This window comes from Lepidochelys kempii, chromosome 25, assembly GCF_965140265.1.
Source record: "Lepidochelys kempii isolate rLepKem1 chromosome 25, rLepKem1.hap2, whole genome shotgun sequence".
NCBI classification, from domain to species: Eukaryota; Metazoa; Chordata; order Testudines; family Cheloniidae; genus Lepidochelys; species Lepidochelys kempii.
In genome coordinates, this window is record NC_133280.1 from 14,323,956 (window position 1) to 14,346,738 (window position 22,783).

At 58.3% G+C, this 22,783-nt stretch overlaps 1 protein-coding gene across 2 annotated transcripts in view; it reads right to left on the minus strand.

Moving 5' to 3' along the window:
- ANO8 (anoctamin 8) overlaps positions 1-18,080 on the minus strand; it is a 31,689-nt gene extending 13,609 nt beyond the window's left edge. For both annotated transcript variants that reach the window (XM_073323940.1, XM_073323939.1), the window contains exons 1-2: positions 17,962-18,080; positions 205-315 (exon numbers count right to left, since the gene is read on the minus strand). In XM_073323940.1, the coding sequence (XP_073180041.1) occupies positions 205-315; positions 17,962-18,043 (193 nt within the window). In that variant the 5' untranslated portion in view covers positions 18,044-18,080. The remainder of the gene's footprint in view (positions 1-204; positions 316-17,961) is intronic.
- Between the last annotated feature and the right edge of the window lie 4,703 nt (positions 18,081-22,783).

A 22,783-nucleotide genomic window follows, 5' to 3' on the forward strand; every position in this document is an offset into this window, starting at 1 on the left:
GCCCGGGCACCCTGCCCTATCCCAGAGGAGATCAGCCCATGCTGTCTCCCTCACGCAGCGTCCACTGGACGCAACCATCGGTGCCTCTTCCTGTCCTGACGCTGTTGTGCTGCGCCGAACAGCTGCCATGTCCCACCCCAGAGGTGGCTGCCTTCCAGCAGCAAGCAGAGTGCTCCCAGCGCATGCGGCTGAGCGGCCCCTTACCAGCGAAGGTCATCAGCACGTCGCAGTTCTCGGTGGGCACCGTCTTCATCCAGGATTTGTGGGACATGATGTAGCGCCCGGCCTGGAGCAGCCGCTTCCCAAAAAGCTTGTCTGCCAAGGGAGCCAGAACAAGGGGGTCAGGGCGTGGCAGGGAGGGAGCTGGGCTGGAAGTAGATGCAGGGGACATTGATCCCGGAGTTCTGACTCTCCAGGGGATGGGGGAAGGAAGGGGCGGCCCCAGGAGGAGGGGGTGACGGAGTGGGGGCGACGGGGTGGGGGCAGGCTGAGGTGTGGCTTGTCAGAGCAAAGAGGGCGCTGGCCGGCTCTACACTGGGCCTCATCCTCAGGGCATGTGACTGGCATCGCTTAGACTGAGCCATGGAGGGGGGCCACGCAAGAGGTGGGTACGAGCTGCCAGCAGCTGGCCAGGGCTGAGGGCTGGCACATAATCCAAAGCACAATACCCCAAGATACAACACAACATGCACACAAATCATGACGCAGGCATGACATGCATGAGACACACAAACCACACACTTACCCCCTCGACACCTTACACAACATGTGCCCAAGATACACTCCCCCCACACACGTGTGCACCAGGTCACCCCAAACCCAACCAGAACCGTCCGCACACAAAGACACATGGAGACTCTCGCACACGGATCACCAGCTCCGGATCAGTCTGGGCCCAAGAGTGGGACTGTCTTCAGAGGGCAACTGGAGGCCAGAGATGGGAAACTGAGGCATGGCTGTGCCCTGATACGGAGAGGTAAGCCAGATGCCTGTGGTTTGCCTTCATCCTGTCTCTGCGTAGCTGCCTCCTCTCTAAACAGTGCCATTGTATGAGTCTCTCCAGGCAGCTGAACCTGCAGGGGCAGGGCTGTCTCTTGGTTCTGGGTTGTACAGCGCCTAGCACCTGCTCCTTGGCTGGGGTTCCTAGGCCCTACCACAATACAAATAACTAATACAAATAACAAATAATTGTTCTCGTCTCCTGTCTCTGACCCTCCCCCCGACACACACACACACACACTTCCGTTCTGCCCTTTCGGAGATGGTGGGACCAGCAGTCCGGGTCAGGGAACCCCAATGATGCGGTGGGAAGGTTGTATAATGGTATGATCACATTCTCCTCTGTCCCATTCCTCGTGCACTGAGCTGGGGTCTCCACTGAGCCGTCTCCAGCGACACCCAGGTTGCTTTGCTGAGTAGCTGCAGTCAGTGCAGGACCCAGCGAGGCGTCAGCGTGGCTCAGAGGATTTCTGCCAATGGGCAATGCCCTGTGCTTGCCAGGGCCAGACTCCTCTGCCGTCAGCAGGCTGCCTGTTCCCCTGGCTCAGCCAGGTTCCTCAGTCTCCTCCAGACGTGGCTAAGAGGGACACGTGGCCCCTTGTCTAGAAAGTCGCCAGATGGCCGAGTCAGCAGGCTCCAGGGGTTTCCTCTTGCATCTTTCCCTGTTTGCAGCCCCACCTGTTCTGTCTCTTCAAAGCCTCGTGCTGGGGGCGCTTCCATCAGAACAGATGAGCCAGAGCTGCTGGCGCTCGGTGGAGGTGATTATCTGGGGATCAAAGCCAGCCCTGGAGGGGGCAGCTCCCTGAGGGGGACAGCTAGCACCCCCCGACGGTCCCTGCTGAAATCCCATCTCTGCTCCCCACTAGGTCGGCCCTTTGCAGCGGGCTACGGGGGTCTCTCCCAGGAAGGCATGTTCTTCCCTTGCCATCTATCTGTGCAGCCGCCGGCCTGCAGGCAACTTGGGCCAGACTCTCCCAGGCTTCCCCAGCGGTTCCTGACAGAGGTGGCAGGTGGCGGCTGGGAACCCTGCTTTGTGAAAAGGGGCTGGCACAGGCTGCAGCACGACGTCCCCGTTCCCAGAAGGCCGGTCGCTGGGCTGGCAGCTTGGCCAAGTGATCTGGCACCAGCACAGGCTGGCCAGACCCTCTCCCCAGATCAGCATGCGTGCGGGGTCGAAAGCTCCAACAACGCAGTGCAGCAAGGGGGCTCCCTGCAGACCCCGACTGCCCGGAGAGCTACAGGGGCTCTGGATCTGGGCCCAGCGCAGGGGGTGGCTGGAAGGGACCCTGCGGGACAGTGAGTCCATGTCCTCCTGTCCACTTGTCCCTCTACGTGCCAGCTGGACGGAGACACCCCGGGTCAGTCAGCCTGGCACAGAGCCAGAGAACGATTTCCCCCGCTCTCAGCCATTGGCCAGCCTGTCCTACGCTCACCTCTGCCCGGGCTCGGGTTCCTCCCCTGGTGGCTGGGCTGGGCTCCCTGGCAACTGCCCAGAGAGGAGCTTGACTGGCAAATGCTCCGCGTTCATCAAGGGACGGCGAGTGCCACCGAACCAGGGTCAGCCCAGAGGCCTCCCTGGGAGGATGGAACGGACCTGGGGCCGTGCACCCTCCAGGCACACGGCTGAACACCACATCCTGCCCCACCCCCAGTCAAACTGCCCCCTCGCTCCAGCAGCCAGCGTCCCAGCTCCATCCTACACCCCCCCCCAGCCCAGCTGTGTGTCCTCTCCCACCCCCCATCCCCTCACTTCTCCCACCAGCTTCTTACCTACGTCCCTCCCTGGGCCCACGGCAGAGCCACCCCCTCCTCAGCCGCCGCGGGGGGCCTGCCGCAGCCCCTGCCTGGAAACGCTTGCTCGGGAAGATAGGGGAACTGACAGGATAAAAAGCAACCCGTCTCCATGGAAACCTGCGGCAGGCCCCACGCCGCAGCCCCCATGGGAGCAGGGGGCTGGTCCCTGTTTCCTTCCCGCCGGTCGCTTCCGTTTCATCTCCCCGGCCGCTTAGCCAGGAAACCCCGACTTCGAGGCCAATCTGCCTCTCCAGGTGCCGCTCTAAGCCGCCCTGGCAAGGGGACAATGGCTGGACGGCACCAGCCGAAAATCCCTCCCTTAGTTCTCCCTCGCTGCCTTCCGAGGCCTCTGGCTCCTGCCCAGCTCTGCCCCACCAGCCCCCTCTGGAGTAGGGGTCCCGGCCCCCCTCTTTGGGCAGGCAGGACATCCTTGGCTCCCTGCCTGGCTGGGAGAAGCAACCCTGGCATACAGAGCCCTGTGTTGGGCTTCTCTGCGCTCCAAGGTGCCCCTGGCTTGCATGCCCTTGTACACTTGTGCATCCACAAGCCCCCTCCCCATATTCGGGCACGCTGCATGCCCCTTGCACCTTCAGATGAATCCCCTCCACCCCCATCACACCCATCCTCGCTGCAATTAAATGCCACAAAACAGCAGCAACAACCCCCAGAAAGCGGAGATCCCCGGAGGGGCACTGGGGGAGCTCACTGCCCCTGCCCCTGCCCCTGAGGGGTGGGCGCTACACACATGCACCAAGGCCCAATCCTGCACCAGACTGAGTTCCCTCGTCTCCTGTCAGTGCCAAGAGGAGACCAGGGCCCCCAGCACCTTGCAGGATCGGGCCCGTGGACCAGGAGCTCTTTGGGGCAGGGGAAGCTGCCCCTTGCTGGGACTGGTGGCCCAAACTGCCCCTGATGCGTCAATCCCCCTCCCGCCCCTAAAGCCATGGAGCACAGAACAGATGGCAGGGGGGGAGCAGCACCGGGGAATCCGGGGGAGTTTATAACTGTGACCCCTCCCCCCGCAATGATGACATGAAGCCCTGCCCCTCCACCTGGTACCTTCGGCTGCTAATGCTCCCAGCTCCATGGCACCGGGCGGCACAGAGGCCCAGCCCAGCCCAGCCCCGGGGGAGGCCCGTCGCTGTGGCCCATTCATCTTTCGCTGAGGCTGCCAGGGAAGGGGCTGGCTGGTGCCAGGGGATGAGGTGGGCATCTGGGCTCAGACCCACCGAGCTCCACACCCCAGGGTGCTCTGGGTGGCAGCAGGGCTCCCGGGGAGGCAGGTGCTGTCTGGGCAGGGAGAGGGGAATGACCCTGGGCCTGCCCCACCCTGGGAACCGGCTGTGCCTGCTGGCCCAGTGGAGAGCATCGCCAGAGAGGCTGGCTCAGGCCCAGGTGCACCCGCCCTTCCCACCTCCAATGCTAATGGGCAGCAGGGCCGGGCAGCTCCCAGAACCTGTCCTGAGCCAGGAGCCTGGGGCCATCTAGGCTAAGGCCTGAACCCCACTAATGGGCTACACCCCTAATGTAGGGTGGGGGTCTTAGCAGACAAATTGACTGATCCCCACCCCAGGGGCTCCTGGCCATGTCTCTTCTGCCTTTGGCTGGTGACCACCCGCGGCTGGCTGGGCCCTGCCCGGGCTCTGCCCTGCGGTAAGGGGAATCCAGACCCCGGCTGCCTCTCCGGTTCCCCGTCCATCCACAGACAACGAACTCCACTATTCCTTGGCACTTGCCTCATTGCCGTGTGACCTTCCCCTGGAGGCACTGAATGTCCCACAAGCTGACCCAGCCCCGCACCCCCAGGGACCCTCGCTGGAACTGATCCAGCAGGCCCCTGGCCTGGGAGCGGATCTCTCCCTGAGACTCTGCCCTTGGGAGAGTGAAGGTTTTAGAGGAACCAGCTGGACCCAAGCAGAGCAGGCACCATGGGGAAGGGCGAGTCCCTCCCCCAGATCAATCCTCACCCAGAGCCCCCCTGCTATCCCAGACCTCGGCCCCTCCCCATCCCCAGGTCTGCGATGCCCCTCAGTCCTGACCCGCAGCCCCCGGCTATTCCAGACATTGGCCCCTGCCCCTCCCCTTCCCAGCTCTGCCGATGCCCCTCAGTCCTGACCCGCAGCCCCCCGGCTATCCCAGACATTGGCCCCTGCCCCTCCCCTTCCCAGCTCTGCCGATGCCCCTCAGTCCTGACCCGCAGCCCCCGGCTATCCCAGACATTGGCCCCTGCCCCTCCCCCTCCCAGCTCTGCCGATGCCCCTCAGTCCTGACCCGCAGCCCCCGGCTATCCCAGACATTGGCCCCTGCCCCTCCCAGCTCTGCCGATGCCCCTCAGTCCTGACCCGCAGCCCCCCCCGGCTATCCCAGACATTGGCCCCTGCCCCTCCCCCTCCCAGCTCTGCCGATGCCCCTCAGTCCTGACCCGCAGCCCCCCCCGGCTATCCCAGACATTGGCCCCTGCCCCTCCCCCTCCCAGCTCTGCCGATGCCCCTCAGTCCTGACCCGCAGCCCCCCCCGGCTATCCCAGACATTGGCCCCTGCCCCTCCCAGCTCTGCCGATGCCCCTCAGTCCTGACCCGCAGCCCCCCGGCTATCCCAGACATTGGCCCCTGCCCCTGCCCCTCCCCCCCAGCTCTGCCGATGCCCCTCAGTCCTTACCCACAGCCCCCGGCTATCCCAGACATTGGCCCCTGCCCCTCCCCCTCCCAGCTCTGCCAATGCCCCTAAGTCCTGACCCGCAGCCCCCCAGCTATCCCAGACATTAGCCCCTGCCCCTCCCCCTCCCAGCTCTGCCGATGCCCCTCAGTCCTGACCCACAGCCCCCGGCTATCCCAGACATTGGCCCCTGCCCCTCCCCCTCCCAGCTCTGCCGATGCCCCTCAGTCCTGACCCGCAGCCCCCCCGGCTGTCCCGGTCCTTGGTCCCTCCTGAGCAAACAGCACCAACTGTGCCAAAGTGTGCTCCACCTCTGTGCAAGATGGTCACGAGCACCTAGGCTGAGACCCGCCAAACTCATTTCATGTGACTCAGCTGGGCCCCGGCGTGGGGGTGGGAGAGGGGGCGAGAACAGGCCTGAGGCTTCTCCAGTCTGGTGAGTGCTGCTGAAAGGATGCCCTGTTCTGGCTGGGCGTGGGCGAAGGCCTTGTTTAACCCCTCGGGCACCACGGTGCTCTGCACAGCCCCCTCTGCTCCAACAAACAGTTTGGCTGCCCTTTACCCCGGGGTCTAGACACTGAGGTTCCCGTGGGCTCCCAGCGTGTGTCTGGGGACTCCCCACCGGGGGAGAGGGGCTGTGGAGGGAAAGGGAGCAGGGGAAAAGAGAGGCAGATGATCAGGCACCCTGTCCCAGGAGCGAGCGGCCCGTCAGCCTGTGCAGTCATCTCCCCGAGGGGTGGGTGGGGACCCCACATGAGCCAGAGGCATCGAGGCCCTGGGGCATGTACAGGAGGGAACAATCCCGAGGTTTGTCCCATCTGCAGGGCCCTAGCTCCGATCTCCAGGCATGGCCAGAATCCGAACACGGCCAGAGCTACGTCCTGCAGACACCCGGTGCTAGGCAGCCCCATGGCTTGATCTGGCAGGAGCCGGAGCTGGGATGGGGTGGGCTTGTGCCCTGCCCTCGCAGGGGGCCAGACTCAATGCTCTTGGGGCTCCTCCTGTTCCTATGACCTATGAGGAACAGGAGACTGGATGCGGGGCTTTTCCCCAGTGCGGTGGAACGGGGAGCCTGGCAGGGGCAAGCTGGCATGCTCTGTGACTGCAAACCCAACTTTGGGCCAATGCCCCAGCTCATGAGGCAGCCTCCCCAGCTCGCAGGGTGCATTCCAGGCTGGACCCCGCACCTGGGCACAGACACCTTCCCAAAGCCCCCCGCCGGCCCTGGCCATGAGACTGCCCTTCTCCCAGCTAGGCACTGCTGGCTGCCCACTGTGGGCATGGAACCAAGCAGGGCTTTCTGAGTGCCTGCCGCCGAGCTCCGGCACGGAAAGCACAAGCCCGGCATTGTGGATGCCCAGGGTTCCTGGGCACAGCTGCAGCAGGGAGGGGGGGCAGGAAGCTGGGGGGAGGGTGGCTGGGAGGTTTCCTACTCCTGGCCTCCTTAAGCTGGGGAGTTTCCCAGGGCTGTAGATTACCCCAGCCCTTAGCGCTGCCCCCTGCACTGCACAGATAGAAGGGGCAAGGCTCCCCCCAGGCCCATCGCCCGCTCCTGCCACCCCACCTCGCACCCACCTTCCCTTCTTCACCTCTCCCATCCCTCCACAGTCACTCTTCCTTTAACTCTGCGCATGCCGGTGGCAATCCCTCAAGCGTCTGTGAGTCCCAGGGAGCCAGCTGGACGCCCTCCGGCCCTGGGAGCCAGGGGTTAATCTCTGGCTCTGAGGCAGGTGTCTGTGAGTCTGTTCCAATGACCCTTTTCCCCCCCACCCCACATTTCACTGCAAGTCCTTAAAGCTCCAGCTTTGAAGTGAAACAAACCAATCAACCCCCCCAAACCCGAGGCGGCGGTTTGTGAAAAATCTTGGCTCTTTGCTCTCCCTTTAATCAGCGACGGGCCTCGGGATGAGGCTCGCAGCCATAACCGCCCTGAAGCATGCCAGTGCCACGCGCCCGCTGTCCCTGCAGCTTGGTTTCTGTCTAGGCTCTCCAATACCAGCAACATCTTGCTTTTCATTTCCCCAGAGACCCTGGAGATGGATGGTGAAGAAGATCTGACTTCCCACTGGATCATTTCATCCCTAAGGGAGACGTTCACCCCCGTGCGAAGGGGCTGGCGACACAAGTGCTAAATGCCACGTTAGCTCTGGATGAAGTTGACAAAGTCTGCATATGGGCCACTTACGTCCCATTTAAGCCCAGAGTTTAAGTGGGACTGGAGCAGTGTGTAACCTTGTACTGACCCTCACCCTCTCAGTGCCTGGCAAACCAGAGGCAAGGATCGTTTCCTGCTGTCGCTAAAATGCAGCCGCCTCTGGGGCAGAACGCGTGGCAGCTTTTTAACAGCTGCACAGCAATGCTACCTAAGAGTCTGGAACAGCAAATGAAGATAAAGCCTGCAGCAGGTTTGATAACTGGACAAATGGGTGCATTTTACGGACAGGAGACTCCAGCATGATTGTCTGTAAACTTTTGCACCCTGTAACAATACAGTAGATTAGTAAGATTAGCTGAGTAATATACTGCATGTTAATACATAGTTCCAAACAAGGGTGTGGCCTCTAGTAAACAAGAGAGACAAAGCTGGAACTCAAGCTGGGTGGAAGCCTGTTCGTATGCTTTTGTAAACTAAAGATGCAAACAGCAGCTGTGTAATATCTGTGATTCCATGTCGCATGACAGACTCCGAGTGCTTCATTGAGCTGGTCATGGAAATCAGGGTAGTTTGAAAGGACAGAGAGATAGAATCATAGAATCATAGAATATCAGGGTTGGAAGGGACCCCAGAAGGTCATCTAGTCCAACCCCCTGCTCGAAGCAGGACCAATTCCCAGTTAAATCATCCCAGCCAGGGCTTTGTCAAGCCTGACCTTAAAAACCTCTAAGGAAGGAGATTCTACCACCTCCCTAGGTAACGCATTCCAGTGTTTCACCACCCTCCTAGTGAAAAAGTTTTTCCTAATATCCAATCTAAACCTCCCCCACTGCAACTTGAGGCCATTACTCCTCGTTCTGTCATCTGCTACCATTGAGAACAGTCTAGAGCCATCCTCTTTGGAACCCCCTTTCAGGTAGTTGAAAGCAGCTATCAAATCCCCCCTCATTCTTCTCTTCTGCAGGCTAAACAATCCCAGCTCCCTCAGCCTCTCCTCATAAGTCATGTGTTCCAGACCCCTAATCATTTTTGTTGCCCTTTGCTGGACTCTCTCCAATTTATCCACATCCTTCTTGAAGTGTGGGGCCCAAAACTGGACACAGTACTCCAGATGAGGCCTCACCAATGTCGAATAGAGGGGAACGATCACGTCCCTCGATCTGCTCGCTATGCCCCTACTTATACATCCCAAAATGCCATTGGCCTTCTTGGCAACAAGGGCACACTGCTGACTCATATCCAGCTTCTCATCCACTGTCACCCCTAGGTCCTTTTCCGCAGAACTGCTGCCTAGCCATTCGGCCCCTAGTCTGTAGCGGTGCATTGGGTTCTTCCGTCCTAAGTGCAGGACCCTGCACTTATCCTTATTGAACCTCATCAGATTTCTTTTGGCCCAATCCTCCAATTTGTCTAGGTCCTTCTGTATCCTATCCCTCCCCTCCAGCGTATCTACCACTCCTCCCAGTTTAGTATCATCCGCAAATTTGCTGAGAGTGCAATCCACACCATCCTCCAGATCATTTATGAAGATATTGAACAAAACCGGCCCCAGGACCAACCCTTGGGGCACTCCACTTGATACCGGCTGCCAACTAGACATGGAGCCATTGATCACTACCCGTTGAGCCCGACAATCTAGCCAGCTTTCTACCCACCTTATAGTGCATTCATCCAGCCCATACTTCCTTAACTTGCTGACAAGAATACTGTGGGAGACCGTGTCAAAAGCTTTGCTAAAGTCAAGAAACAATACATCCACTGCTTTCCCTTCATTCACAGAACCAGTAATCTCATCATAGAAGGCGATTAGATTAGTCAGGCATGACCTTCCCTTGGTGAATCCATGCTGGCTGTTCCTGATCACTTTCCTCTCATGCAAGTGCTTCAGGATTGATTCTTTGAGGACCTGCTCCATGATTTTTCCAGGGACTGAGGTGAGGCTGACTGGCCTGTAGTTCCCAGGATCCTCCTTCTTCCCTTTTTTAAAGATTGGCACTACATTAGCCTTTTTCCAGTCATCCGGGACTTCCCCGGTTCGCCACGAGTTTTCAAAGATAATGGCCAATGGCTCTGCAATCACAGCCGCCAATTCCTTCAGCACTCTCGGATGCAACTCGTCCGGCCCCATGGACTTGTGCACGTCCAGCTTTTCTAAATAGTCCCTAACCACCTCTATCTCCACAGAGGGCTGGCCATCTCTTCCCCATTTTGTGATGCCCAGCGCAGCAGTCTGGGAGCTGACCTTGTTAGTGAAAACACTAACAAGCATTGAGTACATTTTTTTCAAAAAAAGCATTGAGTACATTAGCTTTTTCCACATCCTCTGTCACTAGGTTGCCTCCCTCATTCAGTAAGGGGCCCACACTTTCCTTGGCTTTCTTCTTGTTGCCAACATACCTGAAGAAACCCTTCTTGTTACTCTTGACATCTCTGGCTAGCTGCAGCTCCAGGTGCGATTTGGCCCTCCTGATATCATTCCTACATGCCCGAGCAATATTTTTATACTCTTCCCTGGTCATATGTCCAACCTTCCACTTCTTGTAAGCTTCTTTTTTATGTTTAAGATCCGCTAGGATTTCACCATTAAGCCAAGCTGGTCGCCTGCCATATTTACTATTCTTTCGACACATCGGGATGGTTTGTCCCTGTAACCTCAACAGGGATTCCTTGAAATACAGCCAGCTCTCCTGGACTCCTTTCCCCTTCATGTTAGTCCCCCAGGGGATCCTGGCCATCCGTTCCCTGAGGGAGTCGAAGTCTGCTTTCCTGAAGTCCAGGGTCCGTATCCTGCTGCTTACCTTTCTTCCCTGCGTCAGGATCCTGAACTCAACCAACTCATGGTCACTGCCTCCCAGATTCCCATCCACTTTTGCTTCCCCCACTAATTCTACCCAGTTTGTGAGCAGCAGGTCAAGAAAAGCGCCCCCCCTAGTTGGCTCCTCTAGCACTTGCGCCAGGAAATTGTCCCCTACGCTTTCCAAAAACTTCCTGGATTGTCTGTGCACCGCTGTATTGCTCTCCCAGCAGATATCAGGAAAATTAAAGTCACCCATGAGAATCAGGGCATGCGATCTAGTAGCTTCCGTGAGCTGCCGGAAGAAAGCCTCATCTACCTCATCCCCCTGGTCCGGTGGTCTATAGCAGACTCCCACCACTACATCACTCTTGTTGCACACACTTCTAAACTTAATCCAGAGACACTCAGGTTTTTCTGCAGTTTCGTACCGGAGCTCTGAGCAGTCATACTGCTCCCTTACATACAGTGCTACTCCCCCACCTTTTCTGCCCTGCCTGTCCTTCCTGAACAGTTTATAACCATCCATGACAGTACTCCAGTCATATGAGTTATCCCACCAAGTCTCTGTTATTCCGATCACGTCATAGTTCCTTGACATCACCAGGACCTCCAGTTCTCCCTGCTTGTTTCCAAGGCTTTGTGCATTTGTATATAAGCACTTGAGATAACCTGTTGATCGCCCCTCAGTCCCAGTATGAGGCAGGAGCCCTCCCCTCACAGACATTCCTGCCTGTGCTTCCTCCCGGTATCCCGCTTTCCCACTTACCTCAGGGCTTTGGTCTCCTTCCCCCGGTGAACCTAGTTTAAAGTCCTCCTCACTAGGTTAGCCAGCCTGCTGGCAAAGATGCTCTTCCCTCTCTTCGTAAGATGGAGCCCGTCTCTGCCCAGCACTCCTGCTTCATGGAACACCATCCCATGGTCAAAGAATCCAAAGCCTTCTCTCCGACACCACCTGCGTAGCCATTCGTTGACTTCCACGATTCGACGGTCCCTACCTAGGCCTTTTCCTTCCACGGGGAGGATGGACGAGAACACCACTTGCGCCTCCAACTCCTTTATCCTTCTTCCTAGAGCCACATAGATGCTGGACACAAGAGCCTCCTGTTCTAGAGAGGGCAGGAGCAGGAATGGCAGAGGAGACAGCGTTGCCTATTGGACAGAACATTGGACAGGCCAAAGGAGACATGGGCTCAAGCCAGTGGCAGACCTGGGAATTGATGGGTGACAGTGGGAAATCACGTCCCCTTCCTGTGCCTCAGTTTCCCCATCTGCAAAATGGGGATAAATGATACTCCTTTGTAAAGCGCTTTGAGATGAAAATTACAAGGATTCTTCTTAATTCCTTGCTCAGTTTTGCTTGTTGTAACAAATTGCAGGCCAGCTCCCCTGGGGTGTCAGCAGGTGCAGCGACGTGGCTCCATCCCCTCCCACAGGCTACCTCACACCAGCTGAGGATCCGGCCCCCCCACAGGGAACTTCACAAAGAGCATTGTTTGAAGTGGAGTCTTTGGATCTCGAGCCGAGAGGCCATCTGAACGGGGGACGTGGGCTCGTATCAGCGGCTCTGCCTGACAGCTCCTCTGATCAGACCTGACTCGTGAGCGATGTCTGGAGGAACCAGGTGATACTAAAAAAACAACCCAGAGGATTCTTCTGGTACCAACATCCAGGAGAGACTGCAGAGAGTGGGGTGCACCACCAGCACCTCGATTGTAGATAGCTGCACCCCACCCCCCGTCTTGCCTTCTTCGTGCAAATACCTTGTTTACGGACCAGCAGAAGAACATAAGAAACTACCACATCAGAACAGCACATGGTGCATCAAGCCTAGCATTCTGGCTCTGACGCTGGTCGATGCTGGCTGGTACACACCATGCACACAGTTGCCTGATACTGCAGAAGACATTTCTTCCTGGCCACAGCCTGCAATCCGTCTATGTCTTGGAGCGCAAAGCCTGAGAGCCCTTGTGCTGTGGTTAGCCACAACCACGCTAAGCAAACTAAAATCCTTGGTCTTTGGTGCTGAGGGATCCTGCATGCAACAAAGTGATCTGCAGGGCCAAAATGCAGCCACCTCTGGGGTGGGACGTGGCAGCCGAGCAGGAAGTGAGGAAGCATCCTGCATCCAGCAGTGCTCAGGGTTGGCTGGCCATGGAGCTCGGTGTTGGAATTCTGCCTGGTGAGCTGTCAGGGACCCCGTTGGTGCACAGACATGGTAGCAGGGTTATAATGAAACTGTGGGCTCCCTTGTATGTCAGTGACTCACATGTCGGCCTGTCTGGTGGTTTCTCTGTCCGCATCATTGCCGCCGTCTAGTTCGTTAAGGCACCTGATCAATGTGCGGTAATGAGGCTGCTCGTAACTTTCCCCATGTCTGTGGGCTTCTCTTGCCCCAGCCCCAGCTCCCCTGACCAGGAGCGGCAGCTGCAGGTCCTGCGGCTCTCCCTGACCTGGCAGCCTGCGTGCTGACCCTTCCTCCAGCGCTCTTGACATTGGCATCGCAACCCTCTCACTGGTGCGAGAGGGAAGCCACGTGACCGCGGAGCCCCCCTGAAGGCGGGAGTTAGCGGCCGAGGCTCAGACTGCTCGTGACAGAGCTGGTCCAAGGGCTGGAGGCCCTGCACTGGGTCCTCGTCCTTGTAGGAGTCCTGGTGACAGCTGCCTTCGCTGCTGATGGGAGATGCTGAGGCGCTGGTAATGCCAGGACTGAACAGGCCAAAGTGACTGAATCTGCGGGGGATCCTTGGGGGCCCACTGGGGAGGTGTCCTACAGGAAGCTTGTCCGTACCGCACCTGACGCGGGAACAAAGGCCCCTCGTCTCCAAGGGCCGATCCGCCGGCGCCAAGCTCAAGTGCAATAAAGAGAGCGACTGTCCCTGCCCTGGACCCTGCCCAACAAGTGCCATTCTGCTTTCTCCTCCCCGCAGCAGATGTGGCTCTTGCAGAGCCTGGCCTGGCCTCTGAGCCCAGCCCCCAGTCGGTCTCCTGCTAATGCACCCGATTTGCATTCTGCTTCGCACCCCCATTGCTGGCATCTGACTGCCCCCAGCCCTAGGAAACAGCTCCCAGCCCGACTCCCTCTAATTCACACCTCTGCACGGGGCTGAGGACCCAGCTGGGCTCCCAGAGAACCTGGGGCAGCACACCCTGCTTGGGAGAGCAGGACCCTTTCCTTTCCCACCACCAGAAAAGCTGCTTATGTTGGCAGAAGCCCAGCTCCGGAGCAGCTCGTGCCCCTGGGATCGGAGTGATCACAGCCTGTGGTGATGGTGACGCTGGACTGCAGACACAGCGAGCTCAGGGACCACCGGGTCGGATGCCCGAAGAGAAGCAGGGACCAAGCAGCCCTAAGAGTCCAGGTTGTGGAATAACCACCCAGGAGTGTTCGGAAGCAAAGGGCTCCCTGCTGACCGACTGAACAGGAACTCTGATCTTTGTGCTCTGAAAGCCCAAGCTCCAACCCCTTCTGCTAAAGGAAATTCACCACACGCAGTCAGCTGTATAGGGCCTATGACATACGGATGAGCAGTTTAGCTCCATCCAATAGAGGGCATCAGTGTGCACACACCTCCCATTCAACTCGCTGCACTACGCTCTTCACCCTACTTAGCCTGAAGGATCCACAGAGCCATATAAAGAGTCACTACCCAGGAATTTAGGACAGGAAGTGAAGGAGGCTCCTGCATCCAATCACCACCACCCTGGGTATTTGGGAGGAAGGATGGAATGAGCCTACGTTGGAATTGGCCCCCTCCTACTGCCATCGAGTGGGGCGCCCTCTACAGCACCGGCTCGGTGTCAGAGCCGCACCTGCTGAGTCAGCAATGCAGCCCCAGGAGTCTCCTACTCCAGTGCTGACCCAGCCCAGCGGGAGCGCTGAACCCCTGGCCTAGGGCAGCCTCCCTCTCCCCCTGACAAAGCAAGGAGCTGCTAAGGGCTACATCAGCTGCTGCAGTTGCAGCCTAGGGGGGTGTTCACATGGGCACGGCTTTAAAGTGATCTGAGTCCAGCCCCGGCCCACCACACGGGATGGAATTCACGAATAAGCTACACCCAGAGCCGTGGCTCCGGCAACTGGGAACCCTCCTCCACCATGTTCCCAGCCACATGGAAGAGGTTTGCTTGGCAAAGAGCCTTCAGCCTCAGGGGGCTTTCCCAGCATTTCCACACCGGCCATTTATTGATTTCCCAGCCCAGAGCCAAGTCCCAGCACCGCCGCCCCAGAGGAGAAAGCAGGTTCGATGAAAGAACTCCTGATGGTTAAAGAAACAGCTCCACATCTCCATGTCCCCACCCTGCTTTGTCTCCCAGCCGGGTTCTCTCTGTTTCTAACCGTCTCATTTCTGGCGTCTTGGCTTCTCTTCCAAACGCAGCCCTTTCCCATCTCTGCAGGGAGGAAACTCGTTTCTCAGCTTTGCCTGGATTCCAAGTACATTCGTTCTCTTGAGCTTCTTCCAGATCTTTATTGTTAACAAGCTTCTGTTCATCACATCTAGGAAACGGAGAAATAAACTCCTGCCCGCAGCAAACCTGAGAGAGAATAAAGTCATGCCCAAGGGCTCTTCCTTCACTGGCAAACACCAGCAACCAGGGCATTGCTAGATATGGGTCCTGCCAGTTGTCTGGCTGATGATGCTTTGCCTTGACTGTACATAGCTCCTTCCACGGGAGCGGCTTTGAATGGTAGGGGATTCTCATCCCTGTTTTACTGATGGGGAAACTAAGGCAGGGAGCAGGACAGGGACTCCCCCAGAACTGCATACCGAGCAAGTGGCAGAGTCTGTGCTGGGCCCCATTGGTGCAGAGATCCAAGCAACGAGCACACGCTGCTTATGCCGAAGGCCAGCACGGGTCCCGGGCGTGCCGGGTTCCAAAGGATCTCTGCACTGCAGGAGCTGGGACGCGGCTCAGCCAGGCCCAGGGGTGTCCGCCCCATGAAGCGAAGCCCCCAGACCCCAAGCTGCGATTGATTCCAAGAAGCAGATTCCTCGCACCAGGCGGGATGAGCTCATCCTCCTGCCGATCATGAATTATTAAAGCCTTGCTCCAAGAGTTGTGATTACAGGCTGGGAAACAAAGGGCTTCAAGTGGGCAGGCAGGCGGCACTGCTCTGGGAAGGCAGGAGTGTGTGCTACTCATGCAGATGCACACGCCACTCACACCCATGCACACTCACATGTACAGGCATGTTAACACACACGCGTTCACAGAGAGGCACCCGCCAGCACTCAGATCCCCTGCACCTGCCAGCACACACGCTAGTGTAAGCCAGTACACGTGCACACAGATACACGTGCTAAGTGTGCATGCGAACGTACATGCCCGGATGTGAACATGCCTCCCAGACCCCTGGGAAACGGGAGCATGTATGTGATGGGGAGGCGAGAGTCCCCAGGGCCAGCACTGCTGCTGTCTGTGATTCGTGCTTTCTGCTTTGGCCGCGCAGGCTGGGCAGAGCTCCACTCTCTGGCGGTGAATGAACAAAACCTCCACCACCACCCCGGCAAGGCAGGGCCCCCTGCAACCACCCAGCTGGGGAGGGGCCCGGGTCCTTACATTTCCCCCCATGCCAGTACCATGTCTGCTTCTGGGGGCTGGGCCCTGCTCCCTCCCTGGTGCAATGGGACATCCAAAGCCGGCCCCCTCCCATGTTCTTCATTTCCAGCTCCCACTGTGGGAGACAGAAACTTAGTGCAGGAAAGTCCTGCCAGAGCCCAGCTGCCCTCAGCGCTGAGTCTGCAGCTGCATCATGCCTGGCTCGGGCCCCTCTGCGATCAGGGTCAGCTACCCAGGCTCTACGCAGGAGCCTGTGCTCCCGTTCCTAGCTCCCAGGAAGCCCCACTGCTCCATCACAAAAGCCTCATGAATAGCGCATCTTTCTGGGTAATGTAATTGTTTCTCCCATGGCAGGATCATGTGCCAGCCAGAGAGGTTTGCAGCCCTCCTGTTCCAGGCCTTGGAGAGATCCTTGATGCAAGGGATGGAGCAGGTAATAATAATCCAGAGCCCATCTCTGGCGCGTCTCCACCGAGGATCTCAAAGCGCTTTACAAACCTGAATGTAGCAAACCTGACAAGCCCCATCCCGGCAGGTAGTGAACTGATTTTGCCCAAGGTCACCGAGCAAGTGAGAGGCTGAGGCAGAAAAGAACCCTGGAGTCCTGACTGCCAGCCCCCAGCTCCAACCCTGCTCCAACTCAGAGACTAGAACAGAATCCAGGTGTCTCAACTTTCACTGCTCCCTGCTCTAGCCACTTGAGCACATTCCCTTCCCTGAGCTAGGGGATAGAACCCAGGAGTCCTGGTTTAGTCCCCCTGTGAGAACAGACACAACAGCAACGCTGACAGCTCCCTGCAGAACTCACGAGACAAAACCAAATTCTCGTGTCCATTCCACCACCGCAACTCGGGAGTCACTCTCCTGGTGCCAGTGAAGTGACTCCAGATTAACCCTTGTGTAAATGGGAGCAAAACCTGGCCTTCTCAAAATAACTGGTCACACTCAGCGCTGGCGTGACTCCCTTGGAATCAATGGACCCTTTTGGGCTTGAAACCTCCCATTCAAGCCAGGGGCTGCCTCAGGGCTTTAACGCCAGTGATTGGGTTTAGCTGCATTTCCCGTTCCCGTTCATAGCACCCCCCGTCGCCGGGCTCCCCTGCAGCTAACCTTGGGCTCGTCAGACTAAGGTCACGAAAGCCGCAGAGCGTTTTGGTACCAATACATCACCAGCCCGGCCTCCCAGGGAAGCCCAAGGCAGCGCTTTGACCCGCAGCGCTGCTGTTTACTAGGTTCTCATCGCCAATTACGCTGCCACGGACGCCCAGTTCCTGGGAGGACATAAATTAGGTCACTCTTCATGCGCCCGCATCCGTCTGGGAAATTCAGTTGCAGGGTTTTTCCCGTATCACAGATCCAGGCAGCTACCTGGGCCTTTGGGGATTCTTGCCCCCCAGCCCCCTTTCCTCTTCTCCCCATTTGCCGCACGTTGAGCCCTCTGGATCCGAGCAGAACCACAACGCCCCGACGGGCCCTGACCGCAACTCCTCGGGCCCAGGCGCCGAGGAAGCCAGGGGGGGACCACATGGTCCAGGGCGTTTTAGGACACCCCCCCCCCGCCATACATCTTGCTGCCTTGAAGGAGAATTCCTGCCCCCCCCCAGCCTAGCTCTCCCCCAACTCTGCTCCCCAAACCCCTGCTGGCTTCACTGGCAGCAGCTGGGTGGCATCTGCAGGGAGCGCTCCTGCCCCCCCGCTCCACGTCCTGCACACGGTCAATGGGGAAGGGCCCAAAGCAGAGGCAGGAGCGACCCCCGCGCCGTGGCTGCCGCCCCCCCGGGGCTGCGGGCAGCGGCCGTGCGCGGGGGCCAGGCAGGGAACCTGCAAAGGCGCTTTCGGGTTACAGCAAACACGAGCCCCCCCCGGCAGGGGCTGCTCTCGCTGCGGGGGTCGGTCCAAGCCCGGGCCAGCGGGATTTTACCGCAGCGCTGCAGGGGCTGGCCCCGCACGGAGGCTGCGGGTGGGGGGCGCCCCCCCCCCGCAGGACCCGCACGCTCGAGCCTACCCAAGACCCCGGCCGGTGCCGGCTCCGCGTCCGCCGGGGCTCGCCTCTGCCGCTCGCCCTCCTGCGCGCCCGCCTCGGGCATCCTGGCGAGCCGCGGCCCGCGGGCTCAGCGGGGCTGCGGCGGGGGGCGCGCGGGGGGCCGCGCCATGGGGGCTCCGCTCCGGCTCCCCGCTGGTCCTCGCGCGCCCGGCCGCGGCGCCCCGAGCCGGGGGAGGGGACAAAGGAGGCGCGGCGCGGCGAGCGGCGGGTTGAATAGTCTGGTTGGCCTCCGCCGCCCCAGCGCAATCCGGAACTCTGGGGGGACGGCGGGGAGGGGGAGGGATGGGGGGAATGGTGGGGGGGGATGGATGAAGGGGTAGGTTTGGGGGTCGGTGGGAGGAGGGGGGCAGGTAGGTGGGGGAAGGGTAGGTACGGGTTTAGGTGGGGGATGGGTAGGGATAGGGGTGGATGAATGGATGAACAGAGCCGTAAGTATGTGAGGATGGATGAAGGGGTAGGTATGGGGGGATGGATGAAGGGGTAGGTATGGGGGGAATGGATGAAGGGTACGTATGGGGGGATGGATGAAGGGGGAGGTATGGGGGAATGGATGAAGGATAGGTATGGGGGGGATGGATGAAGGGGGAGGTATGGGGGGGGATGGATGAAGGGGTAGGTATGGGGGGGATGGATGAAGGGGTAGGTATGGGGGGGATGGATGAAGGGTACGTATGGGGGGATGGATGAAGGGGGAGGTATGGGGGAATGGATGAAGGATAGGTATGGGGGGGATGGATGAAGGGGTAGGTATGGGGGGATGGATGAAGGGGTAGGTATGGGGGGGATGGATGAAGGGGTAGGTATGGGGGGATGGATGAAGGGGTAGGTATGGGGGGGATGGATGAAGGGGTAGGTATGGGGGAATGGATGAAGGATAGGTATGGGGGGGATGGATGAAGGGGTAGGTATGGGGGGAATGGATGAAGGGTACGTATGGGGGGATGGATGAAGGGGGAGGTATGGGGGGATGGATGAAGGGGTAGGTATGGGGGGATGGATGAAGGGGTAGGTATGGGGGGGATGGATGAAGGGGTAGGTATGGGGGAATGGATGAAGGGGGAGGTATGGGGGGATGGATGAAGGGGTAGGTATGGGGGGATGGATGAAGGGGTAGGTATGGGGGGGATGGATGAAGGGGTACGTATGGGGGGATGGATGAAGGGGGAGGTATGGGGGGATGGATGAAGGGGTAGGTATGGGGGGATGGATGAAGGGGTAGGTATGGGGGGGATGGATGAAGGGGTAGGTATGGGGGAATGGATGAAGGATAGGTATGGGGGGGATGGATGAAGGGGTAGGTATGGGGGGATGGATGAAGGGTACGTATGGGGGGATGGATGAAGGGGGAGGTATGGGGGAATGGATGAAGGATAGGTATGGGGGGGATGGATGAAGGGGTAGGTATGGGGGGATGGATGAAGGGGTAGGTATGGGGGGGATGGATGAAGGGGTAGGTATGGGGGGATGGATGAAGGGGTAGGTATGGGGGGGATGGATGAAGGGGTAGGTATGGGGGAATGGATGAAGGATAGGTATGGGGGGGATGGATGAAGGGGTAGGTATGGGGGGATGGATGAAGGGTACGTATGGGGGGATGGATGAAGGGGGAGGTATGGGGGGAATGGATGAAGAGGTAGGTATGGGGGTGGATGGATGAAGGGGTAGGTATGCGGGGGATGGATGGTTAGGTATGGGGGGATGGATGAAGGGGGACGTATGGGGGGGATGGATGAAAGGGGAGGTATGGGGAAACTGACTTTCCCAGTATCACACACAGCAAAGCATTGGCAGAGATGGAAGTTGAACCCAGGAGTCCAGATCTCAAGTCCTGCTCTCTACGCCTCCAATAATAACCCCCCTTTTTTGCCCACTGTCAGAGGCAGAAAGTTAGGGGCAGAGCAGGGAGTAGGACCCAGGAGTCCTCACCCTTCTCTTGCCCCTGGACTCCACTGCCCTCCCAAAGCTGGGGACAGGACCCAGAAGCTCTGAATCCCAGTCCCCTTGCTCTAGCCACCAGGCAACACTTCCCCTTACCCCCCCCCCCACATCTTACTACTTGGTATTCCCGCCATGACCCGGGATTGCTTTCAACCCCCGAGTCATGCTGTTATTTCTAGAGCCAGGCTAGCACAGAAATACATCCAGGTAACCTGACCTGGACTACAGAATGCCTTGCTAATCTTTAGCAATCCATTTATAAATCTTCTCTGATCCCCTGGTGTAGCATGACTCAGTACCTCTCTGTCCCCCCAGCAACTCCCTGGGGAGATTCTGGGGGCACACGCTATGTAACTCTTTTTGATGCCATCAGTCACTACAGGCCTGACTCTCACACCGTTACTGCCATCTCTTGCTGTAATGCAGCCCCCTGTGCACAGGCCATGGGGCATAGCTAGATATTACCCCGCACTGTACTTGCCAGCCTAGACGGTCGCGCTTTCCAACACAGGCGGGAGGGGTAGATATGGGGGTAGGGAGTAGGTGGGGCTGGCTTTGATACGCAGGTACGCAGCTGGGGGTTCGTGTTCTGCAGGCTCCACGATTTACGAGAATGTGGCTGTCGCAGCTGGTGTCAAATGCAAGTCTTGCCCAACTTCCTCAGTGCTTTAAGCTGCTCGTTGGCAGCTATTCTAGTGCAGCATATTTGGCGCCAGATCCGACCGGGACGATGTACGGCCCCACAAAGCGGATTCTTTTTCCCTTATGCGCTTATTTTTTTTCGGTGGGGTTGGGTCTTTGAAAGATGGGGCCATTGGGAATGGGGAATGGGGCCCTTCGCCTCTCTAGAGAGTACAGCCCCAGGTCAGGGGACCTGGCTGACCCCAAGTGTGTGTGCATGGGAATGGGATATGGAGCCTTTCACCAGTAGGGGCTGCCAGTTCTAATCCCACCCCAGGTCGGGGACTGACTGGCTCAGGGGGATCAGGGACAGGGTATAGGGCCTTTCCCCTCTAGAGCACCAGTCCAGTCCAGTCTGTCTAATCTATCTCAATCCTGAGCTCCTGACCTCTCTGGGTGCGGCATCTGAGTGTGGCAGGCATGGTTAGACAGACAGACCAAGAAGGTGTTAATCAAAGACCAAAATCTCTCGGCCTGCTGCCATAACAAATATTGACAATCGTGCCACAAACCAAGCAGTGACAGAACTGTCCCCGCAGCCCATGGGTTCCTCTGTGCTTTTACAGTAAGGCATGTGTGCTTATTCCCCACCCCCCACCCCACCCCCACTCCCCTGGGTTAGAATTTCCTCTAGTTGCTCCTGTCAGGGAGTGGGAGTCAGGGCTCCAGCAGGGCATGGGGGGGGGTGCTGCCCCCATTGTCAGCAAATGCCCCTGTAAGCTGTGACTTGGGCTTTCTTTTCCCCCATCCCTGGGGGCAACCTTTCCCAGAACTTTCTGAATTATTCAAACCTATTATGGGAGGGATCGGTGCCAGAAAAGGTTTCTGGGGACCTGCAGTGTGTGCGCATGTGTTCGTGTGAGAGAGTGTGTGAAGTTATTTAGAATGGTTATATTAGCAGATAAGTTTCTCTTTTGATGATAGAATGTTTTATGGGGGGGGTGTACATGTGGGAGGTGTATATATATGGAAATGTGTATTTGTGTGTCATGACTGTCCTGTATACACATGCACCATAGGGAGTGTGGGAAACACATCCTGGGTGTGTTTGATGTGGGGATGGTTGTATGTGTGTCTGTGTGTATATACCACGTGCATGTGACCCGGGGTGTGTCTGTTTGTGTGTGGGCATGAGACATACTCTGTGTGTGTGTGTGTATGTTGTGTATCATCTTAAACATGTGTGAAACCTGCCTGCGGAGGGAACTGGGTCAGGGCCCTGCCACCTGAATCACCCTCCTCTGCTGGGAACCCCAGATCCTGCTCTTGCTGTTTAGGATGGCGGGGGGTGAGGTGTATTTGTGGGGCTGGCTGCACGGTCTCCCTTGGGAAACACTCCTCTAGCCAAGAATTCCTCAGCTTTGCACAGAAAGACCTGGCCTGGGGGTGGGACTCCATGTACTTGGTTAAACGAGTCAGGATCTAGACTGGAAGGCTCTGGGGCAGGGACTGCCTCTTATTGTGTCTGGGCATCACCCAGCACAGACAGACCCTGGGCTCGCAGTTGAGACCTCTACCTACTGCCAGGACACAGTTATAATAACGCTAGTAAGTCCTGACGTGGGGGGAAATCTCCCTGGGATTGGAGTTCATGATGGCACTGTGGCTTTATCCCACCTTTCCCTGGTCCGATCTCTACAATGCTCATCTGAGCCAGCCACCCCCTCCCAGGGCCTTCCCTGGCTGGGGACTGACAGGACAAAAGGCAAATGAATAGATCCCTTGGGAGGTAGGAAAGTGTCATTAGTGACCTTATACCAAGGGGGAAACTGAGGCACGACACTGTCTCACCTGTGGGCACAGGTAGAGGCAGGAATTGAACCCAGGCGTCCTGGCTCCTAGCCCCCTGTTGTAACCACTAGATCCAGCCCCTAGCTCGACAGCGCGGCCTCGAGCTCCCTCTCTGTGCCGGGCCAGGGGCTTCTGCAGCTCCTGTGTCCTGGGGCTGGGGGGGGGGGCAGGCAGCGCCCACCCCGGCTGGTCCAGCTCCTCCACCGCCTGCCCGCCACACACCGCCTCCCTGGAGATAAATTCTGTGGTTCACACATGCAGCTCGCTGCGGGAGGCCGCCTTTTCCAAGCGGGCGAGCGACTAGCCTTCGAGAGGCGACACCAGAGCCTGCGGCGGGCACCAGGGCGTTGTGTAGCAGCGAGCGGAGAGCACA